The following is a 19,846-nucleotide window of genomic DNA, read 5'->3' as shown; positions in this document are numbered from 1 at the left end:
CACAGCCTCACCCCTGTCCCCTCCCTCCCATCCTTGCCTTCCTCCCATCTCCTCCCCATGCATCCACCCTCCTCCTCCTCCCCTTGGCTAGAAGGTGCGCAAGGGTGAGGGATGCTGAGGGTGAGCAGGGGTCGAGAGGGAGCGGGCCGATAGGGTGGAGGAGGGGGCGGGTCTGGGCCCAGAGCAGCGTCCTGGTTGGGCGCTGCCTGGTCCTCTTCCTCCTCCTGATTGGGCGTCAGCAGTACTTGGACCGGGCCAGGCTGTTCACTGGAGGACACAAGAGAGAGAGGGTGTCAGCAAGTAAAAAAAAAAAAAACTAAAAAAACAGTGCTGCTCTGACGTCAGGTGAGTTACTGCATAGAGGGAAGGTCACAACAGCACTACAGGATAAACAAGCGGAAAAAAGACACACACGTATAAACACACACAAGCTCTCATACTTTCATACAGAACAAACAGCTACGAGCACACAATGATGCAGCCTTGTGCAAGCACCGCTTTGTTTATGGGATTCCACAGCCATGCTGTTAATGAGACAGGCACAAGCTCAGCTCCATTGACTCACAGATCGCTGCAGGTTCACCAAACGTAACTCTCTGATCTGAACACATCCAGCTCAAACAACCAAGGACTTGAAGACTTCAATCTGATTATCAAAACAGCAATCTACCCTACGCTGCATTGATGCAGTAAATCAACACTGAAAATAAATGTGGCTTATACAGTCTGGAGTAATTCAGTCTCGGCGGGCCACTATATTACTTTATTGATTTACATACATTGATGTGTGGAGGATATGATATATGTTGAACATTAGTGGAACGTCTCTGCAGAAATTCCGCAATCTATCAGAGTAGCTGTGTGTGTGTGTGTGTGTGTGTGTGTGTGTGTGTGTGTGTGTGTGTGTGTGTGTGTGTGTGTGTGTGTACTGAACTACAGTAGTGTGTGTGTTGGTATGTGTGAACAGCAAGTCCGTAAATTTGTGTGTCTATTTTTAAAGACACAAGAGTGTGCGCAAACCTGTCTGTTTCTATGTGAGTACCAGCCCCCATCCCCCACATTAACTCTCTCGTCTCTTTTCGGCCTTAGTAATTACCCAAGAGGCTTTGCAGCAGCAAGCTATAAATCAGAGGCTTGTGATGATCAATAGAGGAGAGGAGGAAGGTAATAAAAGAGGCTGAGCACTGAGCTTTACCTCCTCCTTCCCTGCATCATGTTGTTAACAGTTTGGATTTACAATTTATTCATTTTTAAAAAAGTTTGCTGCAGATTAAACTGAGTTCTAATGAAACAGGGACTTAACTAATTACTATAAATTCAGCTGGTTCAAAGTGCCACAGAAAGACCTCATGGGAGAATGTTTTAGAGTAGATTATATGATTTTAATGACCACGTTTAAGACATGTACGGGATTGGCTCCTCACTATATTTGTAATTTGCTAACTTCATATGAGTTTAACCCAAGATCCTCTAGGAGACTGGGTCTTTGTGATTAGTGGCACTTGAATCTAGAATTTATAAAAAATTAAATAGTTTTTAAAATAGTTTTAGTCTCTCTGTGTTTTTATTTCTGCAGCAACGGTGCCTCTGCAAAATAGCCTCGGGAAGAAACTTGTTTTGGTGTGCATGTTTTGGTGGAACATGTGCACCAAAAGTTAAATATAATTTGATTGTCGGTTCCAGCTCTGAGGTTGAGAATGCCAACACAAAGAAAGCAGAAGGTGAGGGACATCCGGCCGAAAATGAAGGACATCCGTTGGAACCTCCAGCGACAGTGGAACTATCCCGTAAATTAAAAGTCCTCAATATAGACTATATTTTATACCACTCTGATCTGTGCATTTTCTTTGTTGAGTATTTGTTTGATTAATTGATTAATAATTTGGTCTATAAAATGTAAGAAAATAGTGGAAAATGTCACTATTCTGAACAGTTGACATCTTTAAATTGCTTGTTTTCTCTGACCAACAGTCCAAAAGATATTCAGTTGACTGAAATCAATGGAATGCTTGGCCCCGTTATACTTGCCTGCAAGTCTAAATTGTATCATTTAAATATGTTAGATGTGATTATCTCAGATTCTAGATGAGCAGCCTCACTCTTTAAATATTACATATGACACTTCTTACAAAACTTCCCTGCTGAAGCTCTCTTTCCCCTCCTCGCACAGCAAAACTAACACATCCGGAGGAATGCACACTGACCTACTGTAACACACAAACACAACGGCAAAGAGCAAAAAACACAAACCACAGTGCAGGATCTGGGAATACAATCGCACGGCAGCACAGAGGACAGAAACACAGTGACGGACTGCAGCTTTACAGACAACACAAAGAACAGAGGGAAGCCTTGGCAGCACACAGCTACAAAGAGCAGCACAACAACAATGCAGGGAAGCAGTGAAGCACGGAAAAGCAGAGAGCAACTCTGTCTCTCTCTTTTTTATTCTCGATGGCAACACAGAGCCCAGCAAAGCAGATTTTTACTGCACTGCAACAAACACACAAAAACAAAGGGGATAAGACGTTACTGTATATAGCCAAGTGCTTGAGAACACACACACATTCATTCAGACACACATACAGCAGAATGTGAGAGTGCAGTGCTTGGGGTTACAAAAAAAAGGGGTTCTGGGATTTTTGGCAGCCAGAGCTGAAGACACACACATGAGGGTGTTGAGGTGTTTTTAGACAGCCAGCACCCAGAGGACACACACAGAGGAGTCCTGAGGTGGGTTTAAGGACAGCTTGAGCTGAGGACACACACGAAGTGAGGGAGGGAGGAAGGGGTGCTGAGGTGGTTTTGAGACAGGCACCGCTGCGGACACATAAGGGGGGACAGTGGTGGTACCTGCAGGGCGCCTGTGGGCGGGCGCTTCCTGTCTCCCGTTCCATTTCCTGTTCCTGCCTGCGTTTGATTGGGCCCCCAATGCTCCTCATGCACGCAGCTACAGCCAATCCGCTATGAGCGTTAGCCTCATGCAGGGGTCTGAGCACAGCTGAGGATGTTAACAACAGAGCGGGAGATAAAAAGGAGAAAAGACAGAAAGATATAACGACAGAGTGGCAGAAAAAGAAAGAGTGAGGGAACGGAAAAGAAAAGTATACCAGAGAGAAAATTGAGTAAAAGATAAAGACAGAGACAAAATATGAGGATGAAAGAACAGGTGAGACAAAAGGGGGACAGAGAAAATAGAAGCAGAGCAGAAGGAGTGGTTATGAGGGGGCCGGGCATGCATTACGCTCCTCTACTGTAAGTCAAGGTGTTTTAAACATGTACATGTTTAGAGTTGCAAAGTGGGATAAGATTGGTTAAATCATACATCAAAAATAGTAACCACTGGGTTACAACTCCCAAGGAGCATTTCACTAGAAATTGCTCTTTGTAGAAACCTGATAAAACATTCTGCTTTAGATGAATTTAATAACTATGGTGCTCTATTTTATTCCCAATTACAACAAAAGAGAATTCCAAATTTGATGCAGCTCTGATTTGCACCTTCTTCTACAAACCTATAGCTGCTGTGGCTCATGGTTATCGTAGTATTTCACCACACCAAATTGATGAAAAAGAAGATTTCTCAGAAACAAAGCTGAAATAATTAAAACTGACAATCATCAACTTCTTGTATCTTTAAAATTAGATTTTGTAACTTTCGAAAGATGAAATAGCACATTTATTCTCTTTCAAATTAAAAGTTACATCCATAAGTAATGTAACGCATTCTTGCTCAATTTAATACACTCAGGTGTTTTGCCACTAAAGGCTTTCTTGGTCTGGTATGACCAGTAATTTATGATGGCTAATGTTAGTACATTTAATATTGCTTTATAACAAACATCACTGTGTCTCTGAGCTTGTGACTTTTCACTACATTTGTTGGCAACAATGGTTCCTGTTCAGCAAAAGTTATATTATCTTTCGTGTTTTTTATGTTGACAAAAATTTGAGCATACTAATATAAGAAAACTTTGAAACAGGAAGACTTTATAATGTGACAAAATACTTCTACACCCAGCATCTAATCCCACTTTGCAACTCCGTTGTAAATCCATCAATATGTAAACTTGGACTGTAGTTAGTAAGTCAAAAAGTCAAGATAAGATAAGTGAGGAGCAAAGTTGAGGCTACGTTCATGAAGCTACACCAGACAGGAAAAAAAGGACAAAGCTTTCTATGGTGCGTAGCCTTGTGAACGCACACTGAATGGTGTTAGTCGGTTATAAAAAAAGATGCAGAAGAGGACAACAAAAGAGCAGCCATCGCCCATCCTGGCTTGAGTTTAGAGACTTTTGATTGATAGAGACAGAGTAAAGACAGGTTGATGGCAGCTCTGTTGTTGTCATTGGCTGTAATGTCCTCTAAAACACTGAGGCAGATTGTTTGGAGTTTGTCTGAAACTATTGATACGGATGTGGGAAACCAAATTCTGTTACGTAATCGCACTGATAGTGATGCCATCTGTTCATTTGCAAGTTGTCCTTTCACTTCATCAAGGTTGAGTGTACTCACAGGGGTGTGTATGTGTGTGTGTGTGTGTGTGTGTGCGTGTGCGTGTGTGTGTGTTTGTGTGTGTGTCTCAGGTACATGAGGCTGAACACACTAAAGCACACACAGTAGGACAGACAGGACACAGCACAATAATCCCTGATAGAGATTTAGTTAGTGCTGAGCTAAAGGGGGAAAACCTGCACACCTGCAGTTCAGACAAGGCTCTCTCACACAGACACACACACACACACGCACACAGACACATATTTTCTTAAAATAGTAAAGCTGGGACAGAAAAATATAATTTGTGGATGCAAGGACTAAGTATGCATGAAAAACACACACACACACACACACACACGCACACACACACAGGAATGTGGAGCACACCAGAGCTGTCTTTTGAGCCAAGTGTCCAGTCTGTCAGAGTAAATCTGAAGTCAGGTCTCGTGCCATTTAGGTCATGTCTAAGTCAAGCCACAAGTCCTCATATTGCAAGATATAAATCTTTAAAGTGTCTGAATGTTGACGGTGAAAATGACACAGCGTGTGTCTTTTTTTTGTTGAATTGTTTTTGTATTTAAATGTTTTGCCTTTGCCTTGAGCGACTTAGTACTCCAAATCCATAAAGTTGGGGGACTTGCCCGAGACAGATTAAACAAGACTAAGAGTTTACAGCCTTGCTGGCAGCTCTGTGACTCTCTGTACTTAGGCACAGCTGTGCCTTCAGCTAAATGCTAATTTCAGCATGTTAAAATACTGATGTTTACAATGTTCACCATCTTTGTTTAGCGTGTTAGCATGCTATCATTTGCTAAATAGTACTAAACACAAAGTACAGCTGAGGTTGATGGGAAAGTCATTAGATTTGCTGGTATTTGGTGAGAAACCAAAGTATTAGACAAATTAAATGTTTACTCCCGCTACAGGAAAAGTCAGGAGATCACCAGTAAGTCAGTCAGTAAGATTCCTCCTCTTTGAACCATAAATGTACGTACAAAATGTCATAGCAATCTATCCACCAAAGTGGTGGACCAACAGAGCCATCCATAGAGCAATATGAGGCGTGACTGAAAAAGCAAAATTGATGCAATTTCCAACATTAAGTTCCTAGTAATAAAACACTTGATCCTACACTTGCCATTTAGCACCTCTACATGTTTTTTGTTAGACCCTCCGTTCCTGGTAAACGTCTAAATCTTTCAATGGCCCATGCCCCAAGTTTGCAACATAAATGTGTAGTACTAGTCCCAAGCCCAAAGTGAGATTACTCATCTGGTGTAAATACAGTTACTTATTACGCCAGAAGCTCCTATAGAGCCACAGAACACATTAAAATGTCATTAGTGACTAGTAAATTAACTTTGACATGTAAAATTGGTGGAGTGCCCCTTTAAGTATGATTTAAGTCTCACGTCTACAGCTCTGGAACACACAATCTCACATACACACAAAGATACACACTACACACAGGTACATACATGACTATGTATACATTATGTATGTATAAATTTACATGTATAGAAACATGAACACAGGGAGAAACATTCTCAAACACACATACGCACGCACGCAAGCATGCACACACACACACACACACACACACACACACACATACACACACACAGACAGACAGACACATAAAATCACAAACGTTCACACAATTGTTTTGCAAACTAAGAAACACACACACACATTGTGAACTCCCTAGAAGTCTGAACTTGGACTGGGTTTGTGATTTTGAATGGGAATCACTTTGAGAAAGTTTCCCACTCAGTGCTGGTCAGTAAACATCCCAAAAGAGTTACCATGTTGGTGAAAAAAACTGATCTGACAAGGATTCGCTCTCTGAAGTCAGCTAGAGCTCAGCTGGAACTGTCAGACACAAACACACACACTGACATAAACCACTCATAGATGACATATAAAAACACAAATATATACAGTATGACTCAGAGTAACACACACTGAACTAATAGACAAATATAAAATACAGACGGGGGTAGACAGATGGAGAGACAGCCGAACAGATGGGAATGAGGACAAAGGGGAGATCAGACAGTACAGACAAGTCACTGTGACTGCTAAACTAGATAACAGGTGATAATGTGACCTTAAAGTTGCACCGGGAAAGATTTTAACATAAAAATACATTTTATTAGCCCAGATCATAACACAGCCTCACGTCCCTCCAATTGAAATACCAGAAATTTGCATTAGTTGTATTTTTTGTACGTGACAAGTGAGATTGAAATTGTTTAATAAGTCAGTGATGGCTCGTTACAATCTGGGCTTTAAAATATACAAAGTTGCCTTGTGCAGCTTTAAATTCAGTTCCCTTCTTCTTAAAGGGCCAGTTCACAAAAATGTATACAAACATACAACATATATATTTTCTCACTAATTACTGATTCTGGTATCTTCCGATGCAGACAGTTTGCATCAGAACTAACTTCCACCAAATAAATAGTCCCTATGAACTGCTGTGAGTATCACAAATGAAAATCATATTCCCATCCATTGTATGGAAGTGGAGACAGAAATCTCTGAGGCAAATTTCTTAAAACCTGGCCAAATATAACCAAAACTATCTGCATCGCTAGATACCACTAGAGGTACAGTATGTGAGAGAATGTTTTCTCTAAGTTGAGTGAACTGACCTTTTTTGCTCTCCTTAAAACCTTCCTAACCTCCCATACATCTCTTCTTTCTCCTCCACCCTTCCTCCCTCCTACTTTTCTCTTTCTGTCTTTTGCTTTATCCCTCTTTGCTTTTGCATACCCTGGTGTTGGAGCTGGTCCAGGTCCATGAATTTGCTGGGTTTGGGGTTGAATCCCATGGCTGCCTCCCGCTCAGCCTCCCTCCGCTTCTGCTGCTCCTGCTGGCGGGCTCTCCTCGCCACCTCCTCCTGCAGCTCATCCAGCTCACTGCGCCCTGAGCCGCCTTATAACACACAAACATGAAATGTTCAATCAGATCAAATGCAAGTTACAGTCGATAAATGCAAACACATGCACTAATGCACACCTGTGTTGGTGCCGCCGCCCCAGCTGGGTGAGGGCAGCTCCTGAAGGATAGCACCGCTGCTCTTCGACTTGGGCACCGAACGCCATGAAGGTCCTGACATCAGCACCCGTTTCTGTTGCCCTACCTCCCTGTGGAGAGATAGACATAAAACAGAGAGAAAGAGAGCAAGAAAAAGAGACAAAAAGGGGAGAAATGTTGAGAGTGCAGATCATGTGTCTCTTGACAAATATGTTCATTGATTGATTTGTTGTTATGGATGACTGCTGTTGGACATTTTATTGTTGTTAATGTCACATTTGTATTTCAAGCTGATAAAGTGAAATGGAAGGTGACAGAGAAACCAAGAGAGAGAAAGAGAATGAACGACAGAGACAGAAAGAACGAGACAGTAATTGCTATTTGTGAGTTTCCTACCTGTCGGGGCTGCTGCTATTCCTCTCACTGCTCTCGTAGCCACTCTCCATCCTCTGAATCAGACGTGGTTGGTGCTCCACCCCTCTCAGAGGTGGAGGGGCAGGGGGACCCATTGTCCGCCCGCTGCCCAGAGACCTGAGTTGTCCGACCAGCCCAAACCCCGCCTCCAACTCCCCAACCACCCTCCCTTCTACCTCTTGTAGCCCTGGCTGTGTGGGTGGAGTGGGTCCTGCCAAGGGAAAGAAGTCTTGGGGCTCAGGAGGGAGAGAGGGACCAGGCAAGGTGTTGTAGCCCGGAGAGGAGCCTCTCGGTCGGGTGAAGATGCTGTCGATGTTCAGGGCCTCTCTCCTGGGTCTCCAGGTTGGTCTGTAGCGGCCTCCAGAAGAACTACAATGCAAGGGAGGAAGATGTTACATGTGATGTTACATGACTCCAAGAGTGGAAAAATACTATGATATCCCAATTACAAGTTTTTTGACTGTTGAACACTACTCAAAATGTGCAAATGGATCTCTAAGTAAAATCTTCTTAAAAGAAAGTAGAAAACAAATTGTAGAGGGTAGTCAAAAAAGTAAAAATACATGACCTACAAAACGACTTAATTACAGTTCAGATAGAGCTTTTAACAATTTATTGCACCAACAATACTGCAGTGTGGTTGTATATAATGCTCTGGAACAAAGTACATTTTGTTGCTAATACTTTGTACTTCAAGTAGAGGATCTAAAAACTTCTTTCACCACTATCAATTGCAAGGTGTACTGCTTTTTGCATATGCAAATATTCAGATAATGATATCATAAAAAAAATATAATTACACGATTTGAATGTGAATTCAAAGGCAGGAGTGTTTGTGTCTTTCAGTGGTGCAGTACCTGGACTTGCTCTCACTGCTGGTGCTTTCATCCTCCCAGTGGGGTCCCCCAACCCCGCCCTCACAGCCCCCAACTCCTGACGAAGAGGAGGAGGACAGGGGACGAGAGGAGGAGGAGGAGGAGGTGTGTGGCCGGCGGGAGGAGAGGAGAAAGACGGCCGACTCTTTGTACTCCTGCAGAGGAGGAGAGGGAGGGCGGGGAGGACCCTCCACTGCTGACTCTGAACGTGGGAGAAGAAAGAAAGAGTGAATCCAATAACATTTTTATTTATCCCACAGGGGGCAATTATGTAGACAGCAGTGCAAGTAAACCAGTAACAAGGTGCATAACCTGAAGAGTCTGCAGTAATTAAGTACAAAGAACTCACTTCATTACCACTGGAACTTGAAAACTGACCATTGATTGCTCCTACTTGTACCTACGAGTACCGCAGTTTAGTACTTTCTCTTACTCCCAGAAAACACTGCAGTCACTTGTGTATTTGCAGTTGTTCGAAGCTGTCAGGGTGTTTTGACTAAAAGTGCAGCTTTACTTTGTTAGTATAGGCCACTTAGTAGTATAGTACAGGTAAATTTGCCCCTGGACTCGAATGCAGTTTTACCTCCGGCGTCAGCACCGTGTGGCGGTGTGCCGATGTCGTAATTACAGACCACTGTGGTCTGGGATTCGCTGGAGAGGTGGCTGCCCGTGGACTGGTGGAGAGATCGGCTGCGAGAGGCTCGGTGACTCGAGCTGTCCGTCGAAGAGTCGGTACGAGTATCGCTGGATATGGACGGCTCCCGACCTGAGAGAGGACAAGAGAAAGAGAGATGACCTTTCAGTTAATCCTGCATCTTTATATGTTTACAGCCAAAGGCAGGAAAATAGGTTCAAGCTCTGCAGTATACAGAAGCAGAAGTTGGATTACAGGGTTGAAGGTCAGAGCTTTAAAGCTGTAACCTCACTTGCACCACCCCCCCCCCACCATGATGATAAACACAGAGTAATCTGATCTGTAGCAGAGTGTGTCATCTTTGCTGTACCAGAGTCTTCGCTGTCGTAACCAGCCTTGCTGCTGCAGTGCTGGAGCTCCAGCTGCGGGTTGGAGCTGGTACAGGGGTTGGGGCTCTCCTGCAGTATCACCGGCGTCCCCCGGGGGTCAGCGTAGAGCAGCAGCAGGGGCTGATAGTGGCCTTTGATACAGCGAGTCACCACGTCCTTCCACTTGGGGCCAATCTGGAGGTGCAGCAGGGCAACACACACACACACACACACACACACAAAGACAAACATAAATATATATAAACACACACACACACAAACACACACACACACAAAGAGAAAGTAAATCTATCTGTATTAAGATATAAAATTACGCACATTCCACCAAAACTGGAAGGTCAAACACACATTGTGCTGCTGTGTGTCCTTATCGATGTCATATTATCACACTTTTCCATTAGCTCAATGACCTAATATGACTAATATGTCAGTGTGCACTGTGACTGATACAAGTATCAAGGACATATAGGTTCACTTTATATCACACTTTGACACGTGCTTATGTCACCGCAACATGTATATTATTTTCCAGCCTTATGGAGAATAGCTCATGCTTGAATCATGAAGTGTTACAACATAAGACCAGTTTTAGCACTTAAACCTGCGCTAAGATTAAAACAAAGACAGGGATTAAACCTGAAACACATAATCAATCTCAAGCCGCCCCCGCTGACCATGCAGCACTTGAACTAACATACAGCGTAGTTCTTGTCATTGCTGCTCTCACAGGCACAACTGGAGATGCAGCAGATACTGCACAGCACACCCTCCCCGCGTTGCAGCATGCAGACTACAAACTGTGTCTCACCTCTTTGACTTGGGCGTCGTCGAAGTACATCCACTTGCGTATCTTCGTCTGGAAGAAGAAGGTGGAGTAGTGCTTGCCGTAGTAGCACACCATGCCCACCAAGTAGAGCTCCGCCTGGCGAGCCCTCTCCTCTGTCACACGGTAGAACAACTACAGGGAGAGAGAGAAAGAGAGAGAGAGATAGACAGAGAGAGGAGGGAGGAGATAGGGAGGGAGGGATGCAGGGAAGAGAGGAAGAGAGGAAGAGGTGTGCAGTTGGGGGGGGGAGATAGAGATAGGGGAGGTAATGTGAATACAAGCACATTTTTGCTCACCTAGTATATATGCTGTATGCAGTCATTCTTCACACACTGCCTTTTCTCAAACTCTTTACTTTCCACTCAGTGTATACTGCACATACAGTGTTGTGCAGTTATGCATATATACTGCAGTTTTTCATGCAGGAATGATGCACAGATCTCACATAAATTCTATTGCTATTTGCACGTTACATAAATACACAGATCAGTGCAATAAAGTACTCAAGTTGTTGGTTTAAGAACATAAGCTTCTGTATAATCTCATTGTATTCTGAAGTGTCTTATCTTTACCTGCTGCTGCAAAGACCCATACGTTTCCTTACTTATCTAGGCCTGCATTACTTTCATTATTGATTACTTTTTTTAGTCGGTTAGTGATTGGTCTACAAAATGCAACAAATGTCAACACAAAAGTGACATCTTCAAAACTGCTTCTTTTCTTCGGTCAACCATCCAAATCCTCAAAGATATTCAGTTCACAACGACACAATAACAAAAACAGCAAATTGTCATATTTGAAAAGTCGGAACCAGCAAGTGCGACCTGACGCTATCTATTCATTTTAATAGACTAATCGTTTCAGCACTACAATAATCTAATCTAAGGAGAGAAAGAACATAAAAGAGTAACAGAAGCAGAAAAGAGAGACTGCGAGGCAGAAGACAGAACAAAGAGAAAAAGTGGAAGCAGTGGAAGAGGAGGAGGGATACAGGAGGCCAATGGATTCACTTTCTCTGATTCCCTGAACGACTAAACAAAAGCAGAGAATGCGATAGATTGTGCCTCCGATTTGCATCTGACAACAGGCTTCATCTCACAACGGCGGGATGAAAACGAGGGGAACCGCAGCAGGCGGAGACAGGAGATAGAATATAGAGGAAAGAACTTGACTCACTGTAACACAGTCATATTCACTTATCCATTATTCATAGATCTCACTTCAGAATGCGGATGGAGATGTAACAGTGGCTTTAAAATGCATCAACATGACTCAGTCCTGACAGAGTATCAGGGGTCGAACACGTGTGTGTCTGAGGTGTGAAGGCAGCAGCTATATGAGAATAATGGATAATGAATAAGGTCAGGTAGTCTATTGTTTGGTGTGCGCTATAATTTGTGTGTGCTATAATTTGTTGTTTTTCAGAGTGAGCTGGAACGGGGTTGGTTGAGTTTACTGGGCTCTGCAGCAGGCACATATTTGTATTCTGTATTTGTGTTTGTCATTGAGAGAGTATTTGAGTGTTGCACATTTGCATTTACACAAGTGTGTCTTTGAGAGTATATGTGTGTCCATGCATGTGTTCATGTCTGACTGTTGGAGCATCAGTGTGTGTTTGAACATGCCTCTGGGTATTTGTACCTGTGACGTGGAGATTAAGTTTCTGGTATCATTTATTTCATATTTTTTAATCAGTTTTTTAGCAGCCTTTAACGTCACAGCTCAACAAAAGACGTGAGTCAAGGTGTAGCATTAAGCTCAGACGAGTCTGTAAACAGCAGGACAAATGAGCGAATGCTGTAAAAGTTTTAAGACAGCAGAGATTACAGCAAAACATTTTTCTTTTTGAACCACTTAAAGGCACAATGAGTGGGAGTAATCCCTCTCAATCATCATTTATGACCCACTGGAATTGCGTGGCGGTGTCTCCATCTGCAGAGACCCTGCCCTCTGCCTGTGTTTTCTCTTTTCTTTCTATTTGGCTGTGTTTGGGATGTTTCTGCGTGTCAGCCTTTGGGCACTCGGTGTGTAGCCCCTACGCATGCACAAGCATGAGAAGCAAGAGAATGCTACAAAAATAGCGGACACAGCACCGAAGAAACTAAATTAATAAGCAAATATAGCAAGGCGGAACGCAAAGCGGACAAAGCTCGTTCCGTGAGTGAATCTGGTGTTGGCGAACACTGAAGTAGAGGAGAGGAGGGTTGCGCTTGTGGTGTCGTTGAGCCGGGGAAGAGGGGTCAACTTTGAATTTTGTTTACAAACTGCAATGCAGAAAGCCTACTCATTCTGCCTTTACGAAGAGAGCTTTGGTAAGTTTGATTGATACGGAGGAAACCAAGTTACAATGGCGCAAGTCCCTGCGCTGCTGCTGCTGTAGTTCTTTCTGCGCTAACAAAGTTGTTGTAACTTTCTAATAGCAACTGCTGTAGTTGAATGTTGTGTTTAATGTGTCTTAGATAATGAAAAGTAAACACCAGGAAAACACTTACTTTTTTCAGTAAGAGATGAAAGAAATGCTAAATGAAAGACAGCAGTAAGTTAGAGAAGCTTGTGGAACAGAGGCAGAGACTTTCTATGGGTGGAAGGCCAAAGGATCCAATAGGATTTCGTTTTTGGAGTGGATAAGCATCCGTTTGTATAATAAGGAATCTAATGTGTTAACTCTCTGGATACAACATGCTTGCATAACAACCATCCTAGAACATTCATGCAAAATTAAGGCATGTCTGCGTAGCCAAATTTGTCCTGAAAATAAAAAATTGCCAAATGTTTGGCTAAGACAATAGTTATGGTGCCTTTAAATGGGGTAAGAGTTCGAAGTGTTTACGAGAAGAGTCCACTCATTCATAATTTCCTGGAAAGCGCAGAGTTCACAAGCTGTAACATATGCTGGTATTTTAAACAATGTAGGAGCCAATACATTTTAAATCACTTTTTGTCTACCTTTTTTCATGACATGCAGAAACCGCAAAATCATTAACCATTCTTGAAAACAGGACAAGGCTGCATACGTTTTTATTGCCAGTCACTGATCAACAGTGTCATCACGACTTTAAGTACTTAAATGCCAAACATATCATGTAGCCTACGTTACTTGACTTCCCATGTGGAAAACAAGTAAGAATAAGCCGTAAGACCAGAAATGAAGCGATTGAAACACAAAAAGGGAATTGGTTCAAGAGGTTAAAGGATTTCTGAACATTTCAAGAAAGGGTCAACTAGTAGACTGGTCTATGTCAATTGAATTTTCCTTGAACATAATGTCAGGCTCAATGCATGCAATGTAGTGAAACAAAATGGGAATTCAGTCTGATTATCAGGCTAGAACTTTGCCAATTTTGTCATGACCTACAACCCTTATTTGAATGCAAACCAGACTCTCACTGCATTCCAATACCCATATTACCATAATAGTTAATATATCTGAAATATATGTACTATGTCCCTATACATAGTGTATCAAATGCAGTATGCAAAAAATAGTAGTACTGCATCTGGTCAGATGTTGCACTATGCAAGCCAGCATGCTTTTCTGGCTATTCTGACCCAGAATCCTTTGCCCAACATATATGAGCCAGAGGGTCAAAGTTCAAGTGTTATGATGAAGTAGTATGTCACAACTGGAAACTGCATGCAACAGTATGTACTTTGTAAGGGCAGCTGCAGTAAATACTAAAAGTAAAAAGAAAAAGTAAATGTATGCAATTTGGGACTCATCGAGACGCTAGCTGTTCTATGAGGCTGTACGCGGTGCTCTGAAAAAGCTAAAAGCTAAAGTCAGCATGCTAACATGCTCACTGGGATAATGCTGATGTTTTGCAGGCAATGTTTAACACTGTTAACTTCATGGATCAGCATGTTAACATTAGGTACTTAGCACAAAACAAAAGGTAGTTTTTGCAGGTATTTGGGCATACATCATTTTTACTTGGCCGGATGGTGGTGCTAGATGAAAAGTCAGAGGATCACCAAAGTCGCTAGGACTCACCCTCTAGAAACCATGAACATTCGTACCAAATTCCAAGGCAATCCATTCAATAGTTGTTGACATATTTCTGTCTGGACCAAAGTGGTGGACCACACGTCTTCCCTAGAATCCTTCCACTACAGAAGCAAAAGAATCTGGCATATCCATGGGATGTCTCATGAGCCTTATGAGGCACTGAGGGTGCAGTCACCACCACAAACATCTCACTATTGATGTCCATGTCACAATTACTAGTACCTCTGGCTCACTGGTACACTTAACGTAACATGACATATCATATATTAATGCTTTTAATGACCATATGACGTGTGTGAGATCCCCTTACATCTCCCAGACGCAGGCAGGTCCCCAGGCTGTGTATGACATCCTCCGCCAGGTCCGAGTGGTCTGAGTCCCACACCAGCCCGATGGACACGATCTCTGGTGAGTTCATCAGCACCCGGCGGATACGCAACACCTCCCCACAGTTACTCTGTGATGGAGAGAGGGGGAGGAGGTAAAAAAAAGAAAATGAAAATGAAAAAGAGAGCGTGTGATCAACCAGGTTTATTCATCCCGTGCTATGAGTGTGACATCGCTAAAACCATCCCTTTATTTGGCAGTGATGATTACACATGCACGCACGCACGCACGCACACACGCATGCAGGCAGACAGACACACACACACACACAAACTGAACAGTAGGAGGAAAAGAGGCAGAGATAAAAGGCTGGAGAAAAGAGATGATGAAAGGATTATAAGAGAGGACGACAGAGGAAGAAGCGCTGTGCTGAGTTGTATTTGTCCCTTGGGCCTTCTGTTGAGTTCAGAACCATGTGTTCTGAATACTTCCTTTGAGTCATGACCCACCACAGAGCCGAACACACACAAAAGACGTACACGCATGCGCACACACACACACACACACACGAGCATGCACGCAGTGCTGGCAGAGCAGGTTCGGAAACAGCCTGAGAACACCCCAGCAACCAGACACTTTGCCAAACACAACACTCACGCACACACATATGCACAAACACACACGGAGCTCTCCCTTTGTGGGCGACGTGCTGTCCTGCGCTGGCACCAGAGATGGCAGGAGGGTATTTTGCCAGGGTCTGCTTCTGAATTCTCAGAAAGGGACACAAACACAAGCCAGGGAGCAGCAGCCAAACAGCACTTCTGTTAGCTTAGGACACACCGATGGGACACACAGCCTCAGTTAGCTCTCTGTGCTTCCTCACTGCCGGGAACAGCAGCTGACAACATCATTCATCAAATGATCGTACAAACAGATTCGCTCTGCTTCATAATACAGCATTGATCGGTGCAGTCTCATCTCTGAATATTATATGCAAAGATTTCTTTTTTTTTTCTTTTTTTGCTGTGGCAATGCAGACCTTTCCAGGAGAGAGTGAGTTATATAATAGCACTGCTGGTCAAAGGATACTGTAGGTTTGCAGAATGCTGATCGTGGCATTTTTCAGAACAAAATGAAACAACTTTAGGTAAATGTTTGTGCTTATGCTTCCTCACGACTCATACAGCACCAAAATAAAAGGACAATCCCACTTTTATCAATGTGGTGACAGCTGAAGAGGCAGATGTAGGAAAACCACCAAACATTCATACAGACGTGGAAAGTTACTTGCAATTCACGGTAACACTTTAGATTACAGCCCACAATGTATAGCGTGATTACTTAATTTGGGGCAGTGGTGGCCTAAAGGTTGTCGGTTCAATCCCCAGACCGACAAGACAAAATAAAATCTGGGTGGGGAAAGTGAAAGAGCAGCGCTTGTCCCTCCTTCATTACCACCACTGCGGTGCCCTTGAGCAAGGCCCTTAACCCCAACCACTCCAGTGGAGCTGCTCAGATCTGCCAGCAGATCAGACCGTGGTTGTACTGGGCAGCTTCCAGGTATGAATGTGAAACTGTGTGAATGTGATCAGGGTGTTCCTGCAAAAGAGAGGCTTCCTCTCAGTGAACCTTCCCTGAAAAAATAAAGGTAAAAATGACTCCGGAGGTACGGTGTAATCTTTTATACTGACAGAGTACCAGTACAGTACACACCAATACCTATATGTAGGTACTGGGAAACAAGATATGAAGTTATGGAATAAGGGGGTAAAAATTCTAGCCTCGTGAGACCGTCCTGATCTCGCAAGCTCCAGTTTTCCACTCGCAGATCAGTCTGGCATCTTGAGATAGAGAAAATTTGGAGCCGATAGCCAGACGACCGGGCCAATCAGCGTTGGTTTTTAGGTGGGTTAGGTGGTGATAGACAGATGGTTTATCCAATCAGCTAACCAGTATTTTCAGACAGCGGTATAGCCCTAATTCTGTTAGCCGCTCGCTAATGCTTTTTTTCTCTTGGAATATGGTCCGGGAACCTGAAATGGTGCCTTTTATTCCTAAATTCTCGTTACACAAACGGCAAATCTCCTTTACCGACATGTTGCTTGCATGCTGAGCTAACGAGCTATGCTTTGCCTGCAGCAGCAGGGGCGGGCTTGTGGTTGTATTTTCATACGCTTCGTGGATCTGATTGGTTGATTTGGCCCGTCTATCACCAACATAGGTGATAGACAGATGGTTCATCCAATCAGCTAACCAGTATTTCCGCCCCTTCCCAAAAGTTCTCCAACGGAAAGTTCCCAGATGGATATGCCGAGCAAATGCGAAGCAATCCATCTGGCGGAGTCACGTTATAAAAATTCAGGATCGTACAAAAAACTTTTTAAAACTATTTTTTACCTTATTACAGGGTATGTATAATCCTGTTTACCCTGTTCTGATCATCCCCATCAGTCATGATAACATTGTACTGCAATGTACCTAATGCTGGGATCTGGGAAAGTGGGAACATGGTTACAACCAAGTCTGATGGGGCAAGGCTGTAAACTTCATTTTGAGGAAAAAAGAAGAAAGTGACTACACCTGAAAGGCAAACAGTTTGGGCATGTTTCCTCTTCCAAATAAGTTTGGCTAACCTGCAGGTTTGTTTAAAATGTGCATGATCGCCTGACTGCTTGTCTTTCTCATCACGTCGGACTTCTTTTTAGCAATTTCTATCTGTCCCCAGATCTAAGCAATTAACTTGGCGAGTACAAAGTTATTATACCAATACGAATGATGGGCCAATATACGGAAAGAGAAAAGCCTTCCACAAAAGGACTTTGCAAGCACTGTTATCATGTAGATCACAAATGGTCACGTTTCACAAATTATTGTTGCTTGCAAATTGCTGATGTATGTGTGAGTCCTACAGGGCTCTTGCATGCATATGAATAGTAACAAGTGTGGCTTTTTGTTCCGTTTTCTTTTTGTCATTGGTGAAACGTGTTAAAATTAGCTGAAGGGAATTTTCTTGTCTTGTACTTGCTACTTTATACTTGTTTTTCACTGCATTTGAGAGGAAAACATCGTACTTTAATCCCTTCTACATTTATTTGAATGCTATGGTTACTAGCTACTTTGCAGATTCTTTTTTATACAAAAGTAGTCAGTTTATGAAATATGATGCACTGTTGCAGATTAAACAACCCAGCACTATATACAGTAGTTTAAATCAGCTCTGCCTCAAGCAATTGCTTTCACATTAATACGTTAATACTTATATTAGAGCAGGCCTGGGGATTTAGCATTTAAAAACAATCCCAACTGTCTTTAGATTCTGATTCTATATTGCTAAATCCTGATTGGTTCTTGGAAATATGTGAAAACACTTTTTCCAACAAAGCCTTGCCCACAGCAAGAAGAACACAGATGGAGAAAAGAAATGCAGAAATCTTGCATGTAAATGATATAAAATTTATCCAATTTAGTCGGAACATTGTAAATGACTTATTGGAAGAAGCGGATTGGAAACAATGGTTTAATGGCCTTCAAGTAAAATGTGTTCATTTGATTTTTAAGTGGTAAAATATTGGAAAACTTCTTCCACTACACAATCTATATATTGAATTAATTTAATTAATTTTAGCTTATTTCACATTTAAAAAATTGTGTATCCAGAACTTCACTTCAGTTTCATCTGTCAACTCTTTGGCACCATCAACCATTCTCACACTCTGCTATCTTCAGCATGGCACCTACAGCATCTCACTCCAATTCAAATATCATCACTTTGTTTGAGCAAAGCCTGATGTGGTAAATTATGGTGGTTATGGAAGATAAACAGAGGCAGGTTTGTTAGACTCCCGCAGGACTACACACAACGTTTGTTTAGGCCATGAATAAGCTAGCGGTGTGTTTTAGTGTAGCTGCAGCGGAGAAGGTTGTGGTGCTGCTGCTGCTGCTGTGTGAAGAGAGGGGCATCTGAGGAGGCTCTTTGTGCGGACACTTTGGCAGAGAGCGGGTCCAAGCTGGATCTATTCAGCAGCAGCACTTTCCCATGTGGTGGCACAACACACAATCCTGCAGAACAAAGGCATCATACACATTCCTCTGTCTCTCTCTATCTTAATCCAATCTCTTTTCACTGCAGCAGACTATATATTTGAGGCTCATCATTTTTTTTTTTTACTAATTTTCACCCAACAATATAAATTTAGTTTTCTGCTCATTATGTTTTACTTTAAGGAGGTCGATGAAGAGACATTTAGAAAACGCTTCCGGTAATAGAAAGTGAAGAGAGAAAATAGTAAGAAAATGCAAATGAGCTGCTGATTATGTAACATAGACCCACCAGGAAAGATAGGGAAAAACAAACAAGAAATGATGAAACTACCAAAGTGGCTACGCTGCGCATTATATTCTTTTTTTTAAACTGATTTTCATCCTGGTTTTTGTATTATTACCGTATTGTTTTTTTCCCCCATGTCTTGATATTAGAAAAAAGAAATTTGCTGATTTGGGATATTGGATTGCATCAAAAGAAAGAAAATGAACATGGAAAGGGACAAAAATAAATGTCTAAAGCACAATTTATGTTTTGTACATTCTTTGTTTCTGTAGTTCTAAAGTTAACAGTATTGAGTTGCTGAGCGTACTGTGTGCACATTGAAGTGTGTGTCCATGTGTGTGCGTGTGTGTGTGTGTATGCTCTCACAGGGCAGTTGCGCAGGTCTCCCATGTTGCTGGCGTTGCGGAGCAGTTCTCCAAACATGTCTGGTGTGGCTTTTTCTCTGCACTCCAGCATCCTCACCGCCTGGTTACTGCAGCATTGGACACACACAACAACAATATGACGCA

At 42.6% G+C, this 19,846-nt stretch overlaps 1 protein-coding gene across 1 annotated transcript in view; it reads right to left on the bottom strand.

Moving 5' to 3' along the window:
- The window catches only part of usp54b (ubiquitin specific peptidase 54b), a 50,294-nt gene that overhangs the window by 53 nt on the left and 30,395 nt on the right, over window positions 1-19,846 (bottom strand). Inside the window, exons 8-18 of the mRNA XM_028568547.1 lie at window positions 19,704-19,809; window positions 14,994-15,140; window positions 10,660-10,809; window positions 9,833-10,025; window positions 9,412-9,594; window positions 8,811-9,030; window positions 7,936-8,322; window positions 7,522-7,649; window positions 7,276-7,437; window positions 2,854-3,001; window positions 68-267 (exon numbers count right to left, since the gene is read on the bottom strand). Coding sequence (XP_028424348.1) covers window positions 68-267; window positions 2,854-3,001; window positions 7,276-7,437; window positions 7,522-7,649; window positions 7,936-8,322; window positions 8,811-9,030; window positions 9,412-9,594; window positions 9,833-10,025; window positions 10,660-10,809; window positions 14,994-15,140; window positions 19,704-19,809 — 2,024 coding nt within the window. The remainder of the gene's footprint in view (window positions 1-67; window positions 268-2,853; window positions 3,002-7,275; window positions 7,438-7,521; window positions 7,650-7,935; window positions 8,323-8,810; window positions 9,031-9,411; window positions 9,595-9,832; window positions 10,026-10,659; window positions 10,810-14,993; window positions 15,141-19,703; window positions 19,810-19,846) is intronic.

Source organism: Perca flavescens, chromosome 21, assembly GCF_004354835.1.
Source record: "Perca flavescens isolate YP-PL-M2 chromosome 21, PFLA_1.0, whole genome shotgun sequence".
In the NCBI taxonomy this organism is placed as follows: Eukaryota; Metazoa; Chordata; class Actinopteri; order Perciformes; family Percidae; genus Perca; species Perca flavescens.
The sequence above is the reverse complement of the archived record's forward strand: the minus strand, read 5'-3'. Positions and strand labels throughout refer to the sequence as shown.